We start from the raw sequence: 24181 nt of genomic DNA, 5'->3' as shown, positions 1-24181 counted from the left end.
AAAAAAAAAAAAAAAAAAGGATATAAACATCCAGTTACAAGATAAGTTCCAGGAGTGTAATGTGCAACATGATGACTGTGGCTACACTGCTAGGAAAATTAAACTAAATCTTGAGAGTTCTCATCACAATGAGAAGATTTTTTTCTTTTCTCTCTTTATTATTACATCTTTATGAAATAATGGATGCGAGCAGAACCTACTGTGGTAATCATTTCATAGTATATGTAAAACAAACCATTATGGTTTATACCTTAAAATTTTACAGTGATATATGTCAATTATTTCTCAATAAAACAGGGAAAAACAATATTCTGCTGGGGGCAGGTCCATGAATATATTTGCACTGAAAATGGAGCAGGCATCTGTCATGATCCAATATAGTTGGCCTAGATTGCCCTGAGCTGCTCTCCAAACAGACCAACCAACAACAAACCAAGTCCTCTCAGCATTGATAGGAGGCATTAGGACACATGCTTCAGAGCCAAACATATCCATACTGTGTGACCTTGGACAAGGAGCTTAAACTCTTTGAAGCTGTCTCCTTAGCTGTTAATTAGGGTACTCATGCCCTCCTTGGAAGGCAGTTTTGAGGAGTGCTGACTACATGGCATAGGGTGTGCATAGTGGGCACTTGTGAGGGGACAGCCAGGTCACTTTGTGGAGCTGGTTCAAGACCAGGTATCAGAAAGAAGGCGGCCTGGGAAAGTGGAAGGAAAACAAGCTTGCTGGATAACCTTGATCAAGTCACTTCCCCAAGCTGTGAAATGAACGTAAAGGAAGTTAGAATAGGTGGTCATAAGGTCCCATGATTCTCTGCCATTTGGAGCCCAGTCGTCTGTGGTGTCAGCACCACTAGGCTTGCTAACCTCTCCCTTCTACTCAGGCACCTATTTTGGGAATGCTAGGTGAAGTCTACCAGACAAGAGACCATCCCCAGCAAGTTACTCAGCCCAGGGCTGAGGGTAATGGAAACAGGCAGCCTTATAAGGGGGGCATGAGCCCTCAGACAGGAGTTACAAGCACATGGATCTTCTCAAAGAGTCACCACCACTCACATGGGCTCCTTCAGACACTTCTCACCACCCAGCAGAACCCTGTTTTCAGACAAAAACTTGGGTGGCTCTCAGCATCTAAACTGCATACAAGTGGAGCCCTGTGATAGCAATGAGGATGGTGTGCCCAGGTCCCTGCCCACATGGCTTTCCTGTACGTCTCATGGAAGCTTCAGTGAGGTTCTATAGCTCTGAGGACCCCTGGTCTGGTCCAGCCAGTCTTCTCACAGATGGGAGAAGAGGGGCCCAGAAAGAGCAAGTGACTTACCCCAGGGCCCATGTCCAATACCCTCGTCCCCTGGCTCCCACTTTCCAAGAGTCAGCCATGGAGATTATTTTCTCATTGCTACACATAGGTTTGTTTTTCAGAGTGTCAGGGACCACTCCGAACACATGGTAGATAGGACAGAGGACTAGAGTTCAATAGAAACACCAAGGATATTTTACTTCTTGAACTTTAATTTCATCTTTGTTCATAGGAGCTGGATTATTCCATTGATCCAGAATCTCTGCCTCCACTTCGGAATCCTGACATCCTCGTGGGTGAGAATGACCTCACAGCCCTCAGCTATCTCCACGAACCTGCGGTGCTTCACAATCTCAGAATCCGCTTTGCAGAATCCAAACTCATTTACACCTACAGTGGTAAGGAGAGTGATTCTAGGAGAGCAGGAATGACCTGGAAACACGGTGCTTGCTGTCTAGGGTGTCCTGAGGACATTTTATATCGTGTTTATGTTAGAAATGTTGACTTCTGCCAAAATGTGTACTCACAGCTACACCTTTGCCCAGATTTCTATCTAACAAGCACAGAGGTTTGATCTTCAAGAGTCTGTTGTAAACAGAAGTGTCTGCAGGTGGGGAGAATCTTCATCAAGAATTGATATCAGACTTCCCAGAAAAATATATCTGGGTAAAGCTTGTGTTTGAGTTTCTTATTGGATTTGATACGTTTATGACTTACTTGGGGCAACGATGTTATCATATATTTACACTGAGAATTACAAAACCTTTCAGTTTTAGGGCATTCCCATCCGTCGTCTCATCCAACTCTGAGAGTAGCCCAGAAGTGTGGGTGGCATCTGTAGGCAACTGAGATTTGGAGCATTAAGTGATCTGCCCAAAGTCACATGGCAGGTTTAATAACTGGTGGAGCTGGGCTTACTCCAGAGAACCTGGAGAAATGGGTGACGGTCAGAACCTCAGCGTTGCATCTTGCATCTTTCCCCAGGAATCATTTTGGTGGCTATGAATCCTTACAAGCAGTTGCCAATCTACGGAGATGCCATCATCCATGCCTACAGCGGGCAGAACATGGGCGATATGGACCCACATATATTTGCTGTGGCTGAAGAGGCGTACAAGCAGATGGCCAGGTAGCCGCTTACTGGGTGGGACTTCCTCTTACTCTCCCAACACTCCTGCATTTGCTGGGCCCTCACAGTGGAGGGGAGACATCTGGTGTGGTCTCATTAAAGGTGACCATGCGACCAGAGAGTGAGGGCACTTGGTAGAGCAGACTAATGAGTAACAAATGATTGTATGTGGAACCTGTCTAGACCGAGTTTCCTGGTTTTTCTTCCTTCTAAGTAGTCAAAGGTCAAACCTACCAATCTGGGAAAAGCAGATGCTTCTCTTGCACTGTGTTTGGTTGGAGGAATATTGATTTATTCTCCACTGTGAGATGTTTAAGCTTTATTCCCCATCTAGCCTAGCAAAAAGTTATGATGGATGAGCACAGGTTTTAGATGTAAGAGCTTTGGAGTTTTATCCTCTTTCAGTTTCAATGTCCTTATCTGTAAAGTATGGAGAATAGAGGGGCACCTGGGTGGCTCAGTCGGCTGAGGGTCCAGCTTCGGCTTAGGTCATAATCTCATGGTCCGTGAGTTCGTGCCCCACATCAGGCTCTGTGTGGTCAGCTCGGAGCCTGGGTCCTGCTTCCGTTTCTGTGTCTCCCTCTCTCTCTGGCCCTACCCCACTTGCTTTCTGTCCCTCTCAAAAAATAAATAAACATGAAAAAAATTTTTTTTAGGTATGAATGAAGAATAGAAACACCATCTTATCTTTGCTGATCCTTTTACAGTTTGAAAAGAACTCTCCGGACAGTGGTCTCCTTTAAGTCTTGCAACACCCCTGTGAAGTCAGTTGAGCCACCATCATTGCCCTCATTTCATAAATGGAAACCTGAGGCACAGAATCTGGACCCTACATAATCTAGGCAACCATCTGAGTTTCCTCAGCTTTAGTGTCTTCCATCTGTGAGCCAGACACTCGGAGAGTACCCGTTCTACGTTCCACTGCTTATAATCAGGAAAAAATAATGGTGGTGTGTGTGGTTCTCTCCTACCAAGAAGGCTGGTGGGCATTTTAGAACTCGCATGGCACCTCTCCCAGTCATCAGGGACTGGATGCCTTTTAGATCTTCTGTCCGTGGAGTGAGACCCTCATCCTGAAGGCAAGCTAATACTTAGCCATCTCCTCCATATTGTTGGCACCAGAGTGTCAGAGGGGAAGTATGTGCCCCTCCTGGTTAAAGAGACTTCCCAGAAGCCCCACAAAGACTTCTGCTCACAGCTCGTCTAGGACCTATTCACAGGGCCATGCCTGGCGGCAAGTAAGGTTGGAATAGGTAGTCTTTCATATGCACAGCAGTGTTCCCACTGAAAATTGGGGCATAGTCTCTAAGAAGGAGGGGAGGAGGAATGTTGGATAGAGATTCACCAGTTAATAACCAGTTACCTTGGTCTCTGCTACAGCAAATTTCCTCCAAACTGAAAAACACCCGTGGTTCTAGGATTTGCCCTGGCTCCCTATAAGTCTTCCAGGCACTCTGCAATTAAGGTCCATGGTTCATAGCCTGATGGGCCAGGGCTGCTCCTGTACGTCAACAGTATGAGCTCACTGGAGCTATCGGGCTGAGCCAGTTTCAACTTGAAAAGTCCATTTTCTCTGGAGGCCTGTCTTTCTAAATGTGATAGAACTGAACGTAAGGTAGGTTTGTACTGGACTTGCTGATACTAACCTGGGAGTCAGAAAAGCCCAGCTTTACTAAGCCCGGCTCCATTTCTATCCGGCGGGGGACTGTAGGTGTCCATCACTGATCTCCTCAGGGTCTTGCTCTTTTGAGCAGGAACTCCATCTCTGAGGTGCTCCCAGCATTCACAGGGAGGTGCTCTGCCTTGGGTCAAGTCACCTTACCTTTCTGAGTCATTGTTGTACCATTCCATAAAAATAGATACATGTGGCATAGGATTTTTGTGAGGCTTAAATGAGGATCCTTATAAAGTATTCATGGAGTGCCTTGTATCTATAAGCAGTGCTGGATACATAGAACAGCTTTATAGTACAGTCCTGCTATCACCTTAAGATGCGAGAAGTTGAATACATTAAAAAAATTTTTTTTAATGTTTATTTATTTTTGAGAGAGAGAGCATGAATGTGGGAGGAGCAGAGAGAGAGGGAGACACAGAATCTGAAGCAGGCTTCAGGCTCTGAACTGTCAGCACAGAAACCAACGCAGGGCTCAAACTCTCAAGCCATGAGATCATGACTTGAGCTGAGGTCGGACACTTAACTGACTGAGCCACGCAGGCACCCCCAAGTTGAATACCTTTTTAAAGATCTCCAGCATGTGGGCTTACTGAGCACCTATGTTCCCAAGCATATTTTGAATAATTGCTCTCCAAATAATGCCTTTAAAATGTTTTATGTTTATGTGGGGATACAGAGGAGTTGACTTGGGCCCAAGATGGCTTTCTTTAGAGGCCTGCTTGCAAGGTTGGTATAGGGCTAGCCTCTGGGAACTTGGATTTTAGGAAGTTCCCCACCATTATCCAATTGAGGAGAGAGGTTCATTGTGCCTTGACTGTGTATATGATGTGGTTCATGCTGAGCACCTGCCTTCCTTCAGGGCATCTGGAATTTTGGTACATGCTCTGCCTATGTGACCAGCCCCCAGTACAAACCCTGGCCACTGAATCTCTAAAGAGCTTCGTGGTAGACAGCACTTCCCATGTCTTGTCATAATTCATTGTTGTAGTAATTAAGGATTCACACTCAGCTTCCTCTGGACTTGGCCCCATGTGCCTTTCTTCTTTGCAGAGTTAGCCTTTTGGTGTGATGAATCTTAGCCATGAACATGACTGTGTGCTGAGTCCTGTGAGTCCTCCTGGTGGGTCACTGACCTGAGAGGGTCTTGGGGGACCCTCAACATGGGGGACAGGGCAAGAAACAAAGTTTAGCTTGATCACATAGAAAAAAAGACTAGAAGGGAATTCACTGGAATGGTAAAAAGTAGTTACCTTAGAGTAATGAAACAAAGTTTACCTTCTCTCCCCTTGTCTGTGTTTTTCTTACTGAGTATATATTACCTTTTTAATAGGAAAAAAACAGTATCTAAAAAATCCTTTAATTTACTTGCTTTAGAAACAATAAAGATCAGTCAATAATTGTAAGTGGGGAGTCAGGTGCTGGAAAGACAGTGTCTGCTCGCTACGCCATGAGATACTTCGCCACCGTCAGCAAGTCCAGCAGTAACGCCCACGTGGAGGACAAGGTTCTGGCATCGAACCCCATAACTGAGGTGTGTACCCTGCGGGAGGCGGGGGGTGGGGTCACAGGCAGCAATGCGCAATAATGGAGAAGCGGATTGGTTGTGTATATGTTTCCCTGGCTAACCTGAATCCCTCAGCTTTAAAGACCATAGAAGTGAGGGCCGGAAAGTCTGTTCTCTGATAGGATTCGAAGGAGCTTGAAGAAGAGACTACCCTGCTAAGGCTCTCTCCTCAACCTGCTGGGCTAGAAATCAGATTTCAGGAGTCCTGTGTCTATATTTATACACCAAAGGAAATTTCCTTGACCACAGACACCACTGGTGCACTGAGACCACTGGTGTTCTTCAGCCAATGACACCAAGTTTCATGAGCTGATTGTTAAATATTCAGAAATTTTTTGGTAAGCTGACTATTAAAATTTTGATAGTTCAACATCAGTCACGGTGGGAATATTTACACTTTATAAATTGGCAAATGCCACATATCAAGGCTCTTCTGCTTCCCTCTCTGAGAGCTGATCCACCAGCCCAACTCTGACTGGGAGAGCAGTGTGAACAAGACCAGTCCTCATGGCACCCAGGAGCAAGGAGACAGCCCTTAAGAAAGAAGGGTCATCGCAAAGGCTCAGGAGATGATCAAAGGCCAGCTCTGACTGCTTTGCAAAGTGGGGAAAGGACTGATTTAAATTTATTTGGAAGCATTGCAAAAAATTAAGATCATTAGATTCCTAGACCTCTCTCCCTGTTTTCTCAAATCAAAATCATCAGTGTTTATCAGGCCTATTTTGTTTAAGCCCCTGTAGCAGATAATATAGGAAGTAATGGAAAAGAATAAGCCCCAGTCCCCAAGTTGAAAGACTCCTCTAACGTAAACACATTTAAAGTTAAATGGAGGGACGCCTGGGTGGCTCACTCAGTTAAACGTTCAACTTCAGCTCAGGTCATGATCTTACAGTTTATGAGTTTGAGCCCTATGTTGGCAGCTGCACTGACAGCATGGAGCCTGCTTCAGATTCTCTCTCTCCCCCTTTCTGCCCCTCCCCTACTCAAGCTGTCTCTGTCTCTCTTAAAATAAATAAACTTAAAAAAAATAAATGGAAACATAAACCACAATCTATGGTAGCAGTAGAAAAGTTGTCCAGAGGTACTGCCCAGTGGGTAAATTTGTGTGATTATTTGTTTAAGGTTGGTCTCACCCACTAGATTATAAGCTCCACGAAGGCAGGACCATGTCTTCCTGGTTCACCTTTGTCACCCAAGGACGTGGCGCATAGCAGGTGCTCAGTAAATATGTGTTGTCAGAAAGCGTGATGACCTGGGCAGGAAGTACAGCATGTGTGCATGAGAAGGGTACTTCCAGATGGAAAATGCTCAGGAAGGGGGAGGGGATGGGCAGATAAGAGACAGAATTCAAGAGTAGAAATAAAAAGCAAAAGTCATGCCTAGAATATGGAAAGAATGGGAGAGGGCAGTTTTGTGGTTGAGTGGAAGGTCTGGGTAGAGAAGTGGTAAGAGATAGGGAAAGAAATAAAGTTTGAATGATGTGTTCTTTTAATTGAGCATCTATAATATTTGGGGCATGGATGTGGTGATCCTCCCAACTCCGCAAGCTGCGTATTATTCCCGTGTTACAGGTAAGAAATCCAGACTTGGAAAGATGAAATCATTTTTCTAGTATTACACAGACAGCAAAAACAGGAGCCTAGGAACCATGAAACATCAGAACCTGTGCTCGTTCTAATCCTGCTCAGTGTCTCCTAGCAAGATGGAGGAGAGCCTTGAATGGCAGGTAGAGGATGTGTCATGTCCCCTCTGAGCTTTGGGCTGCTTCCCTCGCGCGGGCCCCCCCCCCCAACCTTCCTCTGCTAAACAGACCTTCTCCCAGCATACAGGATTGGATTTTATTAAGCAAAGATCTTTTTAACATTATTGAGGGTTCTCTGTTTTGTAGGCTGTTGGAAATGCCAAGACCACCCGCAATGACAACAGTAGTCGGTTTGGGAAATACACAGAAATCAGTTTTGATGAGAGAAATCAGATTATAGGAGCCAACATGAGAACTTACCTGCTGGAGAAATCCAGAGTTGTCTTTCAAGTAAGTATAAAAATATCAGTTAAGTTTCCTTTTTCCCAACTCTTAAAGTACTGTTTACACTTACATGCTCATTAGACAACCTACGTTGCTTTGTGACTTGAAGAATAGAGTTTCCTGTCTTTCATTTGCATTTTGGCTTATTTTTTTTCTGTTTCTTAAAAACAAAAAATTGATGGATAGATGCAATATCAGTGGAATGATATGACTCCACCAAAGGGAAGAATTATGATTTTTAATTTTGGGGCATTTAAAAGATCCTTAGTGTTTAACAATCAAGTTTCTCTTTCTAGAACACAGAAACTGCTTGAAACAGACGAAGATGTTAGACTGGCTTTTCTGTCAGGAAGGGAATGGGCTTACAGCTAGTGGGGTGGGGGGGTGGGGAGTTAGGAGAAAGAGCCTTCCGTCAGTAAAGTGGAGAAAATTCTCCTAGTTTTGGCCCAGGAGAGTAACAGTAAGCCTTTTATCGCAGGATGTTTCTTAAAATTTTCAACTAGTTCAGGGGCACCTGGGTGGCTCAGTCTGTTGGGCATTTGACTCTTGATTTCAGCTCAGGTCATAATCCCAGGGTCATGGGATCGAGCCCTGCATCAGGCTGAGCATGGAGCCTGCTTAGGATTGTCTCTCTCTCCCTCTCTCTCTCTGCCCCTGCCCGCTGCTAGCTCTTTCTCTCACTCTCTCTCTCTCTCAAAACAAAAATTTCACCTAGTACAAATTACATTATTCTCACTTCGCAGAGTGTTTTCATTTACTAGCATTTTCTCTGGGGTCCTTGTCTGGAAGGCAATCATGAGCCAGCAGCTCTCCCTCTGCCAGTGAGCCAGCAGAGGGCAGCAAGTTGCTCACAGACTTCTCAACCAGAGAAGAAACCCATGTAAGTGTTGGTGTCTGTGAGAGCAGAATTGTCAGTCCACGTTAGCCATCTAAGACCCATTCCCTGAAAACCTCGTGTTTTTACTGTAAAGGGTTGCCATAACTTCAGGATTTTTCTTTATTTTACAGTCAGAAAATGAACGAAATTACCACATTTTTTACCAGCTCTGTGCGTCTGCGCAGCGGTCGGAATTTAAACATCTTAAATTGGGTACGTGGTGGTGATGTATGGAAGTATCTGTCCCTTTTATGTAGGGGATTAAATTCTAGCTTGATTTCTTCTTAGAGTAGTGTCACTTAAAGAAATATTCTGTTCCAAGACATAAATCCTTGGGTTTAGGGGTGGAACTGATGCATCTAACTAAGGAGATACATGGAGGGGCAGGGTGGAGACCTTCAACTCCAGGGATTTTTTCAAAGCTCATGGGTGTTCATAATCATGCAGCCAGAACTACCTGAATAAGGCCTCCTGACCACTGGGACTTGGTACTGTAAACCCCTATGCTTTGCTTTACCTGAACTTCCTTGGGTAGCCGTTTTTCCAACGCGTAGGACATATTTCCTTGTCTTCTGAGACGGAGTACCTGTGTCATAATTTGAGCTTCCTTGATGACTCAAGGTCATTATTATTTATAGTTCTGACTAATTATGCTGCAGGGACAGCAGAACTCTTTGTCCTTTAGCACAAACAGTGGACTCCTGTGCTGTCACAGCTCTCCTCTTGGTTGTCTGTGCTATATTGGTAGATAGAATTGTCCAGTAAATTTCTTCACATCTCACATAAAGATAATACCTATGCCTGTCACAGAATGTGAGTAGCGAATGTGGAAGAGCCTTCTGAAGGGTCACAGTCACCTACTATTCAAATATTAGGTGGGCATATGGTTATCCTCTTGATTGTGGTGATGATTTTGTCAAGGTATACTGTATCAAAACTCATCAAATTACACATCTTAAACATGTAGAGTTTATTCTGTGTTCAATAAACCCCAGTAAAGCTGTATAAAATGGTTAGATACAGGAACAAACACCATGAGCTTTGTAGTCATGCCCGTGTTTAAATTCTTGCCCTGCCTCACTTTTCGGAGCCTTGGCTTCTGTGTCCGTAACGTAGAATTCTAAGGAATAAATGGATTCCTGTGTGTTAGGTGCTTACCACAGCGCATTACGTGGGAGCTTCCTGCCTTGCTTCTGATAAACACATATGTACAAATGTGTCACAGACATTAACAATCTTTTGATTTCAGGGAGTGCAGAGGAATTTAATTACACAAGAATGGGAGGCAGTACTGTCATTGAGGGTGTGAATGACAGAGCAGACATGGTAGAGACTCAGAAGACCTTCACACTGCTGGGTAAGTTGAAGTGTCCTGAACAAGGTGTGGCCATTTTCTCTTTTAAAAAAAAGGAAAGACAGGGATGTCCAGGGTGCATGTGTTTAAAGAGTCCTAATAAATTCTAATCTTAGGATGAGCCAGTCAGAATATATTTGGAGGCCAAGCATTCAAGACTATGCTTTAACCTTAAAAGATCTAGAAATCAACTCGTTAGCCCTCAGCCTCGCTGGTTTGCAGTTGAGAAACATGGGCTGTGCTCCCGTGGCTGCCCCAAAGCTCCTCTGGGCTGACTTCGGAGAAGACTGGTAAATCAGGTCTGGAGGGTCATGCTGCCCCTGTTTGGCCTGATAAAATAGCAGACGCTTACATGGAACTTACCGAGTGCCACGCACCATCCTAAGCACTTTGTTACCTGTATTAGCTTGTTTAGTTTACAAGCACTTTATGAGGTGGATGGGGCATTTCCCCCGTTTTACCACAGGGGAATGGAGAAGTCTTATAACTTTTATATAGAAAACAAGATCTTGGATTGCTTGGTCTTTCTCCACTTTGCCTTTCCCACATGGAGCTCACATTTGGAAAGTGTCTATCAAATGACATTGATAATAAAAATTATCATTCACTTTCCCATAGTGTATCAGTGTAGACTTTAACACCTACCTGCCAGTCAAAGCTTCTGATCTGTGGTTTGAGACGACAGGCCATTTTTACATCTCACAGAGAGTATTTGTTTCACCAGTTTGTTTTCATTATTGTGGCTTGGTTGACTATATTTAAATGTAAAAGGCAAAGAGTTCAAGGTTAAATGTATCAGAAAAATAGGCAAGATTTGGATAATGGTGAATGAAAACTGGTTGGTTTCCTAAGCACAATTAACGATCTGATTTTGCCTCTTCCAAATGAATTAAGGAGAAGGGCAGTTTAAGTATTGTATAATAAGATAAACACTTTGGGTACTGATAAACATTTTCTTAAAATAATTATAGTCACAATTTCATCTTTTTATAATGTGCTCCATTGAGAGAGAACACCGTGCATGAGGAGGGATCAGGTGGCCTCACTCTGGCACGGCCCCTGTGGGACCTTGGTCCACATGCCCTGTCCTCCTTCCCACCTCTACCCTTCCGACACTCCTTCCCAGCTCTATAATGTTTCACCTCACAGCAAAATGATACAAGAGAAATAGAGTAGGCTTTGGGGTCAAATAAACATGACTTGAAATCTAGTTGGCAGGACTCTAAAGGGGTTGCCCTTCCTGAGACTCAGTTTCCTGATCTGTAGAATGGCCATATTCCTTACCCACAGGGCTCTCATGATAACTGGTAAGGAAATGTACGTGAAAGTCCCTGACACCAGGCTGAGCATGTAGCCAGTGCTTGCTAAATATTACAGCCTGCCCTCAATCTCTGTTTGCTGTTGTCCAAGCCCTAGCCATCCTTTGAGCAAAATACCCCTTTCTCCATGAAACCTTCCCTGATCATTGGAGACCAGCAGCAGCAATTTTTTTTTTTTCACTGCCTCACACAAATCAGATGGTTTTCACAAATATCCACACTATCAGGTCCAGGACTAGGGTGAGGCAGGAGAGGCGACTAGAGCACAGAGTTGAAGGAGGCACTCAGGTACTCATTCTCAGGGTGACACAAATGTCGGGTCAGCCCCTGGCACCCAGCTTGCCTCACCTTGTCCCACCAAGCCTTACACACCTGGCGTGGGTGTCTTGACAAAGCCCCCAAAGTCTTGTGGGGAGATAGAGTAAAACAATCTACTGCCTCTCATGGCTGTTAATGGTGTAGGCTGCCCGGTGTCAGAAGTGGGTGGGGTGGAAGGAGGTTGGGGCCGTCTTCCCCTGACCTTCCAGGAAGCCCTCTCAGCCTGTGACTGGTGTGGTGGGCAGAATGCCAGGAATGTGATGGACTCTGCACCTGTTTACTCTCTACCAAGCCTGTGACTTAAAGATGCTAGCCCAGTGAATGTCTCCTTTGATCAGCTGTGCCTTGGCCGTTAGACCTCATAATTTAGTAGTAAATTATCTATCATCATGTATTTGCTCCGATTTTTTTCACGTGTCATAAGATGGGTCTGTGGCCTTTCATAGATCACTTACTTTTTTCTGGGCATCAGTTTCCCCATTTGATTACTGAGATAGCACTGAGAATATTCAGTTGTTCCATTTACCAGTTGCTTTTTCCCCAAATCTTAGTGGCCTAATATGACACATTATTATTATGTTTCGTGATTCTGGGGTGACTGGGCTCAGCTGGATGCTTCTCATTTGGGGACTATTCTGTGCCGGTGGTAGGGGCCTGATCTTCTGAAGCCTTCTTTCTCCTATCAGCTGGAATGGTTAGAAGTACTGGGGCCTGGGCAGGCATCTCTCTCTCTCCACAGGAACTTCCTCACGGCACGCTGGTCCCAGGGTAAATGAACTGTGCACGTTGTGGCTAGCTTCTCCCAGAGCTGGTTACAGTAGGCTTGGTGAAATCTGTAAGACTTTATGAACCAGCCTCAGAAGTAAAGCAGCATCACTAATGCCATGTGCTAATGGTTAAAAGTGAGTCACAGGGCCAGCTCAGACTCATAACTCATGGTGAGAGAACTGCACCGTACATGAACACTGGGAAGATGATGCACTGGGGGCCATCTTTGGAGAGTAGCCACCGCCCCTCCCAGTAGCTGTTAGGGATGCTGTGAGGATTAAGAGATAATGTCTAAAGTGGTTTATGAACTATGGCATGCTATATCAGTATGAAAGATCAGTATATATTTAATGAAAGCATGACTTCACTGCATGAATCACTAAAAAATGTCCTAGACCAGAGGTCAGCAGATTGCTGTCTGTTTTTGTAAATAAAGTTTTATTGGAACATAGACACACTCATTTGTTTAAATATGGTCTATGGCTGTTTCCATGCTGTGGTGGCAGAATTGTGATAGACTGTACAGCCTGCAAAGCCTAACAAGAAAACATTTGCTGCCCTTTGTCCTAAGATGGTAGAGTGAGCATAGTTGATGGATTCCTTAGAGTTTTCTTACAGTATATGAAGATTCATGGATGGACTTCATGAAGCTATCTTAGCTTCACCCCTGTGTGTCTCACCAAGGAAGTTCCCTGATGACTGCGTGCCAGGCAAAGAAGTTTGAGCAGACGGCAGAGGTCCATTCACTGTTGTGGAGTGGAACCAGATGACCTCACTGTAACTTTGAGTTTGCCATCATCCTGTGACCGCCCCCCCAACCAAATACCTCATTCTGCATGTTGATTTCAGGGTCTCTAAACCTTTGCCATCCAACACAGTAGCCATCAGCCACAAGTGACTGTTTTCATTTCATTTCAATTAAAATGAAATAACCTTCGGGGCACCTGGGTGGCTCAGTCTGTTAAGTATCCAACTTCAGCTCGGGTCATCATCTCATAGTTCATGAGTTCGAGTCCCATGTCTGGACTTGTCTGTGCCGACAATTCAAAGCCTGGAGCCAGCTTCAGATACTGTGTCTCCCTCTCTCTGCCCTTCTCCTGCTCACACTCTGTCTCTCTCTCTCTCTCGAAAATAAATAAACATTAAAAAAATATGAAATGAAATAACCTTAAAAGTTCAGTTTCTCAGTTGTATTAGGCATGTTTCAAGTGCTCCTAAGCACATGTGACTAATAGCTACCCTATTGGACAGCACAAATACAGAACATTTCCATCACCTTGGAAAGTTCTAAACAGCAGTACTTCTAACAATGTGCGTGCCTTGTTGATACTGCTTGTCTCACTGCTGTGTTCTCTTGTTTGGGTCTCAGTGTTCTCTTTTTTATTTAAAAAAAAATTTTTTTTTAACATTTATTTATTTTTGAGACAAAGAGAGACAGAGCATGAACGGGGGAGAGTCAGAGAGAGAGGGAGACAGAGAATCTGAAACAGGCTCCAGGCTCTGAGCAGTCAGCACAGAGCCCGACGCGGGGCTCGAACCCACAGATAGTGAGATTGTGACCTGAGCCGAAGTCAGACGCTTAACCGACTGAGCCACCCAGGTGCCCCGAGTGTTCTCTTTTTTAGATGGAGATCTCCTCAAGGGTAGACCGCCTAACCTGAATTGTATATAGGTTTATAGCACCTTTGGTCAGGCCACCCTTTTTAAAAATGTAATTGCTAAATAAGTACTTGGTTGATTTGTCCATTGCTGTGTTAGTTATGAAGCTAGTATGGAGAAATTAGCAGTGAGGTCATCTAAGTTCAAAATGCGCATGCATTTCACAACACATCCCATACATGGGTCTCTGAAGTCTGCTCAAACTTCTTTGCTTGGCACGGGGTTGTCAGGGTCCTCTCTGTTTAGGGTCCACAAAGGGATGTAGCTAGGATGGCTTCATGAACTCCACGGGTCTTTTCACATATTGCAGTGGTCGCTGGCCTTAAACTGCTTGGATGCCCAGTGTGTTCTAACCCTTCTTTGTCTTAGTTTCCCCCTCTATAAAATGGGAACCATGATGGTGCTCACTTCATATAGTTGTTGTAAGCATTAGATGAGATGATACATGGAAAGTACTGGAGACAGGGTCTGGCACAGAGTTCCTTCCAGTTCTGCTCCTGAGACACCTTAGCTGGTCATGGATTTATGCCCCGATAAAGCAGAAGGGGATGTACTTTGACCAAAAGCTCCTTTCCTTTGTTCTTCTGATCTCAATTAACCCTTTTATCCTTGCCTGACCGTTTACTCTCTGACAGAATGAATACCCTGGAAAGAGTCAGACTTGGCCTGGACCTCAGGCTCAAGATCCTTGCCTGTTGTGCTTCTCACTGAAGTCTCACTCAGGCCAGCCACACTTTCACATGACCTTGCCTCACTAAAGAGAATTCCTTCACTGAGGTCTTAAGTCCTCTCCTTCACATCCTCACTTTGGAGTTAGTTCACTTTCGTGGATTCTGGAAGACGTGGAATAGTGAAATGATTTAGTTATGGATCAGTCACACAGTGAGTGGGGAATGCCAAAATGAAGATCCCCAGATGGTGTGTTTTTAGTTGCTTTTCCTCCTCACTGACCTGACGCTTATCATGGTAGTGGCCTGGGGCGGGGCGGGGGGTGGGGGTTATTTCTGTTAGAGGCATCTGTCTTTCTAGTGGAAGCATTAAGTCCAAACAGAAGGCAGCAACAATGCCTAGACTCAGGCTGAGCTGGAGCCTTCCACATATTTTTGGTTTGAAATCTTTTGCACCTTTGGTTTTGTTTAATCTTTGAAGTAGAGAAGACTGTCTAGGTTCTGAAATTATTTAAGAACATGACCTAGCTGCTATTGAAATAGTGCAGGTGTCCTCAAGGGAGAAGCAAGGGTGGCTGTGGCCACTCTTACTCAACATTTAGGACCTGCTGTTTTTTGCTTGGAGGGAGTGGGGGGGAGTCACAGGTGATGACAACACCTGCCATTCTCACGCAGACCAGGGAGCATGGATATCGACATGAATGAGCCTGCCCCCCCCACCCCCCTTAGAGTATCTCCAAGCTCCTTGATGCACCACCTGGTGCCTACCCCCACCCCCCACCCTACTCCCGCCCTGGAGTCCTGACCTAGCAAAGCCCTGCTCGCGACTGGCAGGTTCTCTATCGTGATTTGCAGACATTGGACACAAAATCCTCCCTAGTAGCTGGCTAGGTTTATTTTTGGCTCCAGGAAATGTGCTAATGACCTAAGGTGACTGAATATGTTATATATTCGTGATTTATATGCTACCTACAGCAGTCAGGGTCCCAGTGGGAAATACAGGGTCCACATAAATTAAGATAAAAGAAGGAGGGTTTATCTATGAAGGGACCAACTACAAAGATGTGGACAGATCTGTGGGAGCTATAAGGGGCAGCAAGTAGCCAGGGTCAGGAGCAGAGCTGTTCACTGCTCTTTCCCATTTGGGCACAGCAGTGTCACTGGAGCCAGAAAGTAGGGTTGGGGGAGGTCATCACCAGATCAGGAGCGATGACCTGTCAGTTGGCAACACTGAGAGCCTGAGGCAACTTTGCAGGGAGAGAAACAGGGATGACCTATCTAGTACCTCTCTCCTCCTGATCTCTGATCTCCTGCCAGCAGTCCTCGCTGGTCACACCCAACCAGAGGCCAGAGGGCATGAGAGCCCATTGCCTTCAGCCAGATGGTTCAGCCCCCTGGGGCTGCAGAGGCAGATGGAATCATCCAGCACCCACCACAAGAAGAATTCAAGGAGCTTGTGAACCAAAAAAAAAAAAAAAAAAGAAAGAAAAGAAACACAATGAAAATAAAGGAAGCATATCACGTCGAATAAATGAGAGCTGATTCCCTCAGGAAACTGACATGAAGTGGTTACTTGCATATTACTTTTTGTGTTGAACTTCTAGCAGCAATGCCAAAAGGGGAAACCTAGAGGGCTGCAGAATTCACATCTGTGTCATTTCAAGTTCAGATCTTGGCACTGATGGCACTAGAGTGTCTTGAAAGAATTCAGGTGCTTATCTTACTAGTGTGAGGTAAGAGAAGAAATGCAGTAACCCTAATTTGGAAATTTTTTTTCAGGTTTCAAGGAAGATTTTCAGATGGATGTTTTTAAGATCCTAGCAGCCATCCTCCATCTGGGCAACGTGCAGATCACAGCGGTGGGCAACGAGAGATCCTCAGTTAGTGTAAGCCGCTGCTTTGTTTCACCTTCCTGTGTTCAAAGAGTCATGAGTAGAGAGTCGTGTGGTTACCCTGCTTCTGCATCTTAACACCAGGCACCTTGGGCCCACCGGGGAGACCTGGTTTCAAGAGAAGGAAGCAAGGATTTCCAGGGGTGGCTTTTAAAGAGTAAAACTTCTTCCCCTTGCAACAGTAGAGGAGGGGGAAAGGCATTCTCTATGTGTTTTCCTTTATTCAGTAAATTTTTACCAAGTTCCTTCTATATGCCAAGCCCTGTTGTAGGCTCTGGAGAAACAGCAGCAAACAAAGCAAGACAGGAAGCCCTTCATGGGGCTTATGCTCTAGGGGAAGGAAGTGGAGGGGAGGAGACACAATAAATAATTATGGGCTCTGGCAGCTGGTGGTGGCTATTAAAAAGGAAACTGAAGCAGAGTAGGGGGTACAGAGGGGCTGTACGTCTTTGTGTAGAGCATTCAGAGAAAGCCTTGCTGATATGGTGGCAGTGGGCAGAAGCCTGAAGCTGAGAAGGTGAGTTGTGCCTGTATTGGCGGAAGAACATTCAAAAGTAGAGGGAACAGCAGGCGCAGAGGCCCTCAGGCAGGAGGTGTTTGAAAAATAGTAAAAAAAAAAAAAAAAAAAAAAAAAAAAGATCAAGTCAATATATCCAAAGAGGAATGAGTAAAACAAGGGGTGGTACATGAGGCCAGAAAATGTGTGTGTGGGAAGAGAGGGTACAAGTCACGTAGGGCCCTGAGGGAGCTGGATATGTTAAGCAGAAAGGATGCCTCCTGCCTCCCAACACTTGCCTGCACTAAGCACCAATGGTGCTGGCTTTCTCTCTGGAAATATATTCCATAGAAGTTTTGTGACAGGTTTCTTTACTTACCAAACACAAAGTTTATATGTGTGTCTCTTCGACAAAATTATGAGAAGTGATCCTTGGTAGCGGCATGTATTTGGTTATGCTCATTAATACCCACATCAAGAAGAAAATCACATATAGTGAAAAATGTTTCTATGAAATGTGCAGTCTCTTGACCTTTAAAGCTTGGCATATATATACATGCCTATCTTGTCAGCTGCCATCACCATAACAAAACAGCATAGGCTAGATGGCTTCAACAAGAGGAAGTGGTTTTCTCATAGTCCTGAAAGTCTGAGATCTGGATGCCAGCATGGTTGAGCTCCTGATGATGGCTCTCTTCCTGGCTTGCAGATAGCCTCCTGTTTGCGGTGTCCTCACAGCAGAAAGAGGGAGAGAGAGAGCGAGAGAGAGAGAGAGAGAGAGAGCTCTGGTCTCTTCTTCTTCTTAGAAGGGTACTGATTCCATCATGGGGTCCCACCCTTATGACCTCATCTAAACACAGTCCCCTCCCACGGGCCCTACTCCAAATACTGTCACGCTGGAGGTTAGGGCTTCAACATACGAATTTTTGGAGGAAGCATTCAGTTCATGATCTAACAATGTCCATTTTCATGTTCTCCGAAAGACTCATGGTGACAGTACACTGGTAATTTCTTGGCTCTCTGGTACCTGAAGTTTAGGGCAGAAGAGAACCAAACAGAGTGGATGGAGCATGTAGTTTTTGGCTCAGTGCTTCAGTTCTGTTGTCCTTTGACCAGGAAGTAATTTTCCTCCCTCTCCTCAAGCTCTCACACTAAGTGCCCCTCCCATCCCACCAGTGTCCAGCCCTCACTGGGTTAGTCAGTTCACATGAGACTGGGAGCTTCTGGGAGAGGGGATAGTAGGCCTGGGTAGGAGCCTTTTGTGCATGTGGTGGGTGTTCTTTCTCCCTCTGTACCTTTCCATGTACCTCCGTGGAATGGGCTTCTGCACACCTTCTTTTCAAACTCCTTAGACTAAAGGTGTGATTTCCACCCAACAATTGCCCTTGCATTGAACTCTGTCCCATGAAGTTTGTTATGAAGGTAGTATTTTGGAGGAAGAGTTAAAACCACTAGACTAAAAATCCTTTGTTTATCAATCTAAGGAGACAAAGTCCTCGAAAAAGATGTATAATCTCCTTTATTGAAATTTTACTTATTTTGAGAGAGACAGAAACAGCATGAGTAGGGGAGGGGCAGAGAGAGAGGAAGAGAGAGAGAATCCCAAGCAGGCTTCACACTGCCAGTGCAGAGCCTGATGTGGGGCTCAAACTCACAAAACTGTGAGATCATGACCTGAGCTGAAACCAAGAGTTGGATGCTTAACTGACTGAGCCACCCAGGTGCCCCAAGATGTAGAATCTTCATAGCAAAGTAGAGTTCTATAATTACTGGTCCTATCTTTGGAACATACATACCATTTGTTTGCATCAGAAACTTGAAATATCAGGCAAATACAATCTAGATGAAGTCACGTTTTTAAGAATTGTTGCCCCTTTCCTTCCCCCTGTGGCAGGACCTGTAGCTGAATGTTTTTGACTCAGATGGTTTTTTTCCTTCTTGGAAGGAAGAAGACCCATGACTCTGGCAGTCTGCTACACACTGAAGAGGTCAGGTGCCTGAGTAAAAGCTTTGTGTTCCTGGAATGTTGGTCAGAAGGGGTGTGGGTGGACAGTAAGGAGGTACTGGGACTTTTTAGGTTCTATGCTCCACTGTAATCTGATGCTTTTTAAGTACAACCACATGGTTTTCTGATTGCCTGTGATGATTCTACAGATTAGCCTGCCTCAGAAGTTCCCTTGCCAGAGAGGAATGATACTGCTCAGTCACAGGGTTCACACCTCCTTGCCAAGTGACAAGGACTCCTTGTCCATGCTGGTTGAGGACAAACAGAAACAGACCTTTCCTTGTCTGCTGACCAATGGGGCAGCTCTCATGCCCCAGCTGGGAGAGAAGCAAGATTTACTTTGTGTGTCCAGGAAAAGTCTTTGACACATTCACCCTGTCAGCTGAGAAGCCAGCTCTGTGAAGGGACCCCACTGGGTGCTCTGACTATGACATCTAGGTACCTTAGGACTAAGACCTCCCATGCAAAACCCGAGCACACAGGGAGGGACAGAGTGAGTGAACGTGCAACGGCAGGTGTCCCTGGCATCTTGCAAAGGAAAGAGAGGGACCTTGAGCCTGTGTCCACATGCACAGAAGGGGGAGGATTGCCTTCGTGGCCTTACTCACCCCTGACATTCTTTGGCCAGAATGAAAATCCAGGTGGGATGCAGCCCAGGACTGCCAAGGCCATGTGCAGGCCCCATGCTGCTGTGGCCTCTCCTGCCTTCCTCCCAGGCTTGCCTCTGTCTCATGAGGCCTGGTGATTCTCACGCCAGTTCATCCTCGTCTCTCACATAGGCCCAGATGGAGGCCGAGGGGCCCCTGCTGGGTGGGCTGGAGCTGGGTTGGATGGCCAGATGGCCCTGATGGGGTTTGTACTTGTTTTTGAAGGAGGATGACACTCACCTGGAGGTGTTCTGTGAGCTCCTTGGCCTGGAGAGTAGCAAATTTGCTCAGTGGCTATGCAATCGGAAAATCATTACAACCTCTGAGACGGTGGTAAAACCCATGACCAGGCCCCAAGCTGTCAACGCCAGGGATGCACTGGCCAAAAAGATCTACGCTCACCTGTTCAACTTCATTGTGGACAGAATTAACCAAGCGTTGCAGTTTTCAGGCAAGCAGCACACTTTTATTGGTGTTTTGGACATTTATGGGTAAGATTCTCTTCTGTGAGCCTGTCTTTTGTCATTTAAATGTCAAATGCTCATTTTTTTAAGATCATTTTGTTCTCGTTCCTTTTTTGTGTTTCACATGATCAGAAAGGTGGTCTTCTCTCTGTTTGCATGTATGAATGTTAAGTATGGTCCCCTGGGCTCCAGTGTGTTTTATGTAGGGTGTATTAAATCAGTGCTGAATTAATAATGGCTGACATCAAGAGCTCACCATATGCTAGCTACTGTGCTGGATGGTTTTCATGTGCTTTCTCACTCTTCAAACAGAAAGGAAACAACCAAGGCTTAGACTCAGAAATGTGTTCGCGGTTGCTCTGTTGGTGGGAGAGCCTAGTGCTGTGTGAAATTCCTGCTCATGTCTGAGATGTGGAGCCCTGACACACCTTTCCCATTTCAAAGGGGCAAAATGACATTCCCAGACGTTCTGGACCTTACTCATGTTCACAGGGTCCTAGGTTGACCCAAACCCAGGCTTTTGACCAGCCAGCTTCTCACACCAGAATCCTCTTCTGTTGTTGGACCCCAGCCCTTCTCCAGCTCTTCTAATACTGTTGGGGACCAAGTTCCCACCACACTGGAGGCGCTTTTCCTCCTCTTTGCCCAGTCTTCCTTTTCTAAATCCCAGGCCGAACACATGCTCAAGATGCCCACAGAGTCCCCAGAGTGTGAGTAAGTGAGGACAGACCAGCGTGGGAGCAGGCTCTGAGGGTTGGTGGAACTCAGGCTTCTGTTTGTCAACACCTAGCCTTAAATACCCAATGCTTCACCCCTCCCAGGACCAATCCTGGTTTCTCCGTGTGGGAAGGGGCAGATTATTCCATTTGAGGCATCACAGAGTATCCCACCTGGCTTGGGGAGTGTTCCCCCACACCCTATGAGAAGCAGCCCAACCTCTCTTTCCCATACAAAGAGGAGAGCCCAGCTCTAGGCACCCCTACCCCAGCCTGCTGGAGGAGGGAGGAAGCAGATGGGCCATGATGCTGTTGAACTTTTACCCAGGTACAGAGAAACCGCTTTCCCATAGTTTAATGTGAGACAATGCCTCAAGGGAGTTACTTTGTTTAATTTAGATTCTGAGTTAATGCATGTGACTCCCAATTAATAGCATATGTCAACAGTTCTAAAATACTGATACATCACTGGGATGGTCTAATAAATGATTTACCTTGTCTTGTTCTAAAAAGAGGATTTGAGCAGCCAGTAAAAATCTAAGTAGACTTTTAAAGTGTTTTTTTTTTTTTTAATGTTTTTTATTTGAGATAGGGAGAGGGGTAGGGGAGGGGCAGAGAGAGGGAGGGAGAGAATCCCAAGCAGGCTCTGTGCTGTCAGGGCAGAGACCAACTTAAGGCTCAGTCTCACAAACTGAAAGATCATGACCTGAGCCAAAATCAAGAGTCAGATGCTTCACCGTCTAAGCCACCCAGGTGCCTCAACCTAAGTAGGCTTTTAAAAACTAATAGTCTTATTTAACAATGGTCTCTTTCATTGTGGTGTAAATACATGATTGTTACAGTAATCTCTCTTCTGTGTTTTTTAATGTGTTAAAAATAAATAGTCCTTTAGGATATATTATTCCATTTATCCAACACAATCACGTGTGTGATTGGTGAATGGAATAGGGACATGGCCCTTGTCCTCTTGGGATTTAATCTTAGTGGAGGGGCAGGCAGGTTATTAGAGATTGAGAGGGTTCTTGTGATGGGAATAAGCAAATGAGCAGATGGATGTGCTGGAGGTTTGGGGGTGGGGGGAGGAGGGCAGCTGAGTACGAACCTCGGTGTGGAGGAGAATGGCTGGCAGGCAGCAGTCAGATCCACGAAGACCACTATCATAAGGAATTTGAAGTTTTGGTTCAGTGAGCAAATCAGAGACAGGAGTAACTATAAATTTATAAGAACTTGTTAGAGTATACTTTAAATTAAAATTTAAAAATTAAGGGGCGCCTGGGTGGCGCAGTCAGTTAAGCGTCCGACTTCAGCCAGGTCATGATCTCGCGGTCTGTGAGTTCGAGCCCCGCATCGGGCTCTGGGCTGATGGCTCAGAGCCTGGAGCCTGTTTCCGATTCTGTGTCTCCCTCTCTCTCTGCCCCTCCCCTGTTCATGCTCTGTCTCTCTCTGTCCCAAGAATAAATAAACATTGAAAAAAAATTAAAAAAAAAAAAAATTTAAAAATTAAGTTCCTCTTCAGAAATTCTAAAAGTAGCGTACTTGCTGCCATCCATGAATTAACGGTGCCTTCTAAAAAAAAAAAAAAAAAAAAAAGAAGAAAAAGAAAAAAAGAAAGGAATAAGCTCTTTTCTAAGTAACAGTGCTGCAGCCTGGGGCGGATCCTTTCACTACTTTCTCCATCTGGTAAGCTCATGTGGATCAGCCCTTGCTCATGCACACCATGCAGCCTTTGAGGGAACGGGGCTCAATTCCACCTGGAAATACAGCAGCCCCAAAGTAAAAGTTAGCAGCGCTGAAAAGCTGTGAGTCTGGAGGTGTCTGCTCAGAACAACATGAAGACTTGTGGTTCCCCAGCTAGTCGGGCTGGGGTCTGGAGCTATATGCTGGGGTTGGCCTATGTGCTCTGGATCCAGAGTGGGAAGGGCCTGGGGCTAGGAGGCAGAACCCTGGGAGCAAGCATGGCAGCAAACCAGTTGTGTGGCCCTGAGAGAGTCCAAGACCTCTCTAAACCTCAGTTTCTGCATCTGTAAGATGGGACCTCTCTCATAGGGTTATTCTGAAGGCCAAATGGAAGAAATTGTGAAGTGGCCTTAAGAACCATAAGCATCATTTAAATGTGAAATGTTGTAGCTGATGTGCTTCTGGCATTTTAAGTCTTAGATTTAGGTCTTCCCATGGCTTTTGAACTTTAGATCTGAGGGCCCATTTTGGGGAGAGAGAGTAGGCAAAAGGGCAGGAAAATAATAATATTTGATATTCCATCCCTGCTCTAGAAAGCCTTGCTTTTGGCCCTGGCTCTGGGCTGAGGAGCATAACAAGGCCCTTTGGACTCTCCCCCTGGCCTAGCGCTGGTCTGTCTACCGTGTCCAGACCGGCCCTGGGCTTCTGAGGGTATATGTGGAATGGGATCATCAAGAGCTGTGTGGGTTCTGCTCCTGCTCTGATCACCCTGAAGCTGTCCAGAGTGCAATCCAGGCCCTCAACCTACCCTGGAATTCTAACCTGAGCCTAACTAGCTCAGTCAGGTGAGGTTCCCAGGGAACCTGTGGTCGGAGTTGGCAGGAACCACTCAGAATTAAAGCAATTAAGAACCAAGGCTTTGGAGGCACTAAGAGCTGGGGTCAAATTGCATGTCTGGCACTACTCGCTGCTTTGGCCTCTGGCCCTCAGGTGTAACGGTGGGTCTTGCTGGTCCTGCACATAGGGCAGTGTTAGGGTTAAGTGAGGTCATAGGCCCTGACCCTCATACCTGCAGTGCAGGAGCGCTCCTGGCGTTCACCTGGATGGGAGGCAAAAGTCGGTGCTGTGTTTTGTCCAGCCCACATCACCGCTTACAGGGTGAGAGGATTCACATGTGAGTCCAGATTTTCAGCTTCTCTTGTGAGTCGAGCCGTCTGGCATTCAGACCTGCGTTAATCATGGTCACGGCAGATGGAACGGAGTTGCAGCTGCCGCCACAGGACAGCCTGCTTGTGGTAGCCTGCGGTAAGGCTCACTGTAGTGCTGTCTCCAGCCCGCTCCCTGTTTCTGTCACCGCCTGCCTCCTCTCCAGTCTTGAGCTTGCAACTCCAGAGATAAGTATTTAAAGTCTAAAAGTAGACCCGATGGGGTCTGCTGGGCTGTGGGCTATCGAATGACCTCGCCCTTGTCCTCCAAGAACTATGAAGCCAGGCCTTGAGGAGGCAGCTGTGCAACAAAGAGTGAGCGAACAGGAAACAGCATTGCCTTTGACCTGAAAGCATGGGCCTTGTAGTCAGGCAGGCTCATAGTCGCTGCGTGACCTCAGGCACCTTTCTTAATCTCTCAGA

At 45.7% G+C, this 24181-nt stretch overlaps 1 protein-coding gene across 3 annotated transcripts in view; it reads left to right on the top strand.

Annotated features, from left to right (window-relative positions):
- The window catches only part of MYO5C (myosin VC), a 106095-nt gene that overhangs the window by 16300 nt on the left and 65614 nt on the right, over positions 1 to 24181 (top strand). Inside the window, exons 3-10 of one of the 3 annotated variants that reach the window (XM_040492712.1) lie at positions 1532 to 1697; positions 2284 to 2428; positions 5478 to 5634; positions 7556 to 7699; positions 8702 to 8783; positions 9820 to 9927; positions 16436 to 16542; positions 19922 to 20187. In XM_040492712.1, coding sequence (XP_040348646.1) covers positions 1532 to 1697; positions 2284 to 2428; positions 5478 to 5634; positions 7556 to 7699; positions 8702 to 8783; positions 9820 to 9927; positions 16436 to 16542; positions 19922 to 20187 — 1175 coding nt within the window. Of the gene's footprint in view, positions 1 to 1531; positions 1698 to 2283; positions 2429 to 5477; positions 5635 to 7161; positions 7394 to 7555; positions 7700 to 8346; positions 8574 to 8701; positions 8784 to 9819; positions 9928 to 16435; positions 16543 to 19921; positions 20188 to 24181 lie in introns of those variants that run through there. The other 2 variants (XM_040492713.1, XM_040492714.1) reach the window with 2 other exon arrangements.

Source organism: Herpailurus yagouaroundi, unplaced genomic scaffold, assembly GCF_014898765.1.
Source record: "Herpailurus yagouaroundi ecotype Mexico unplaced genomic scaffold, PumYag 184, whole genome shotgun sequence".
Taxonomy (NCBI): domain Eukaryota; kingdom Metazoa; phylum Chordata; class Mammalia; order Carnivora; family Felidae; genus Herpailurus; species Herpailurus yagouaroundi.
This window is presented reverse-complemented; position numbering and strand designations above follow the sequence as displayed.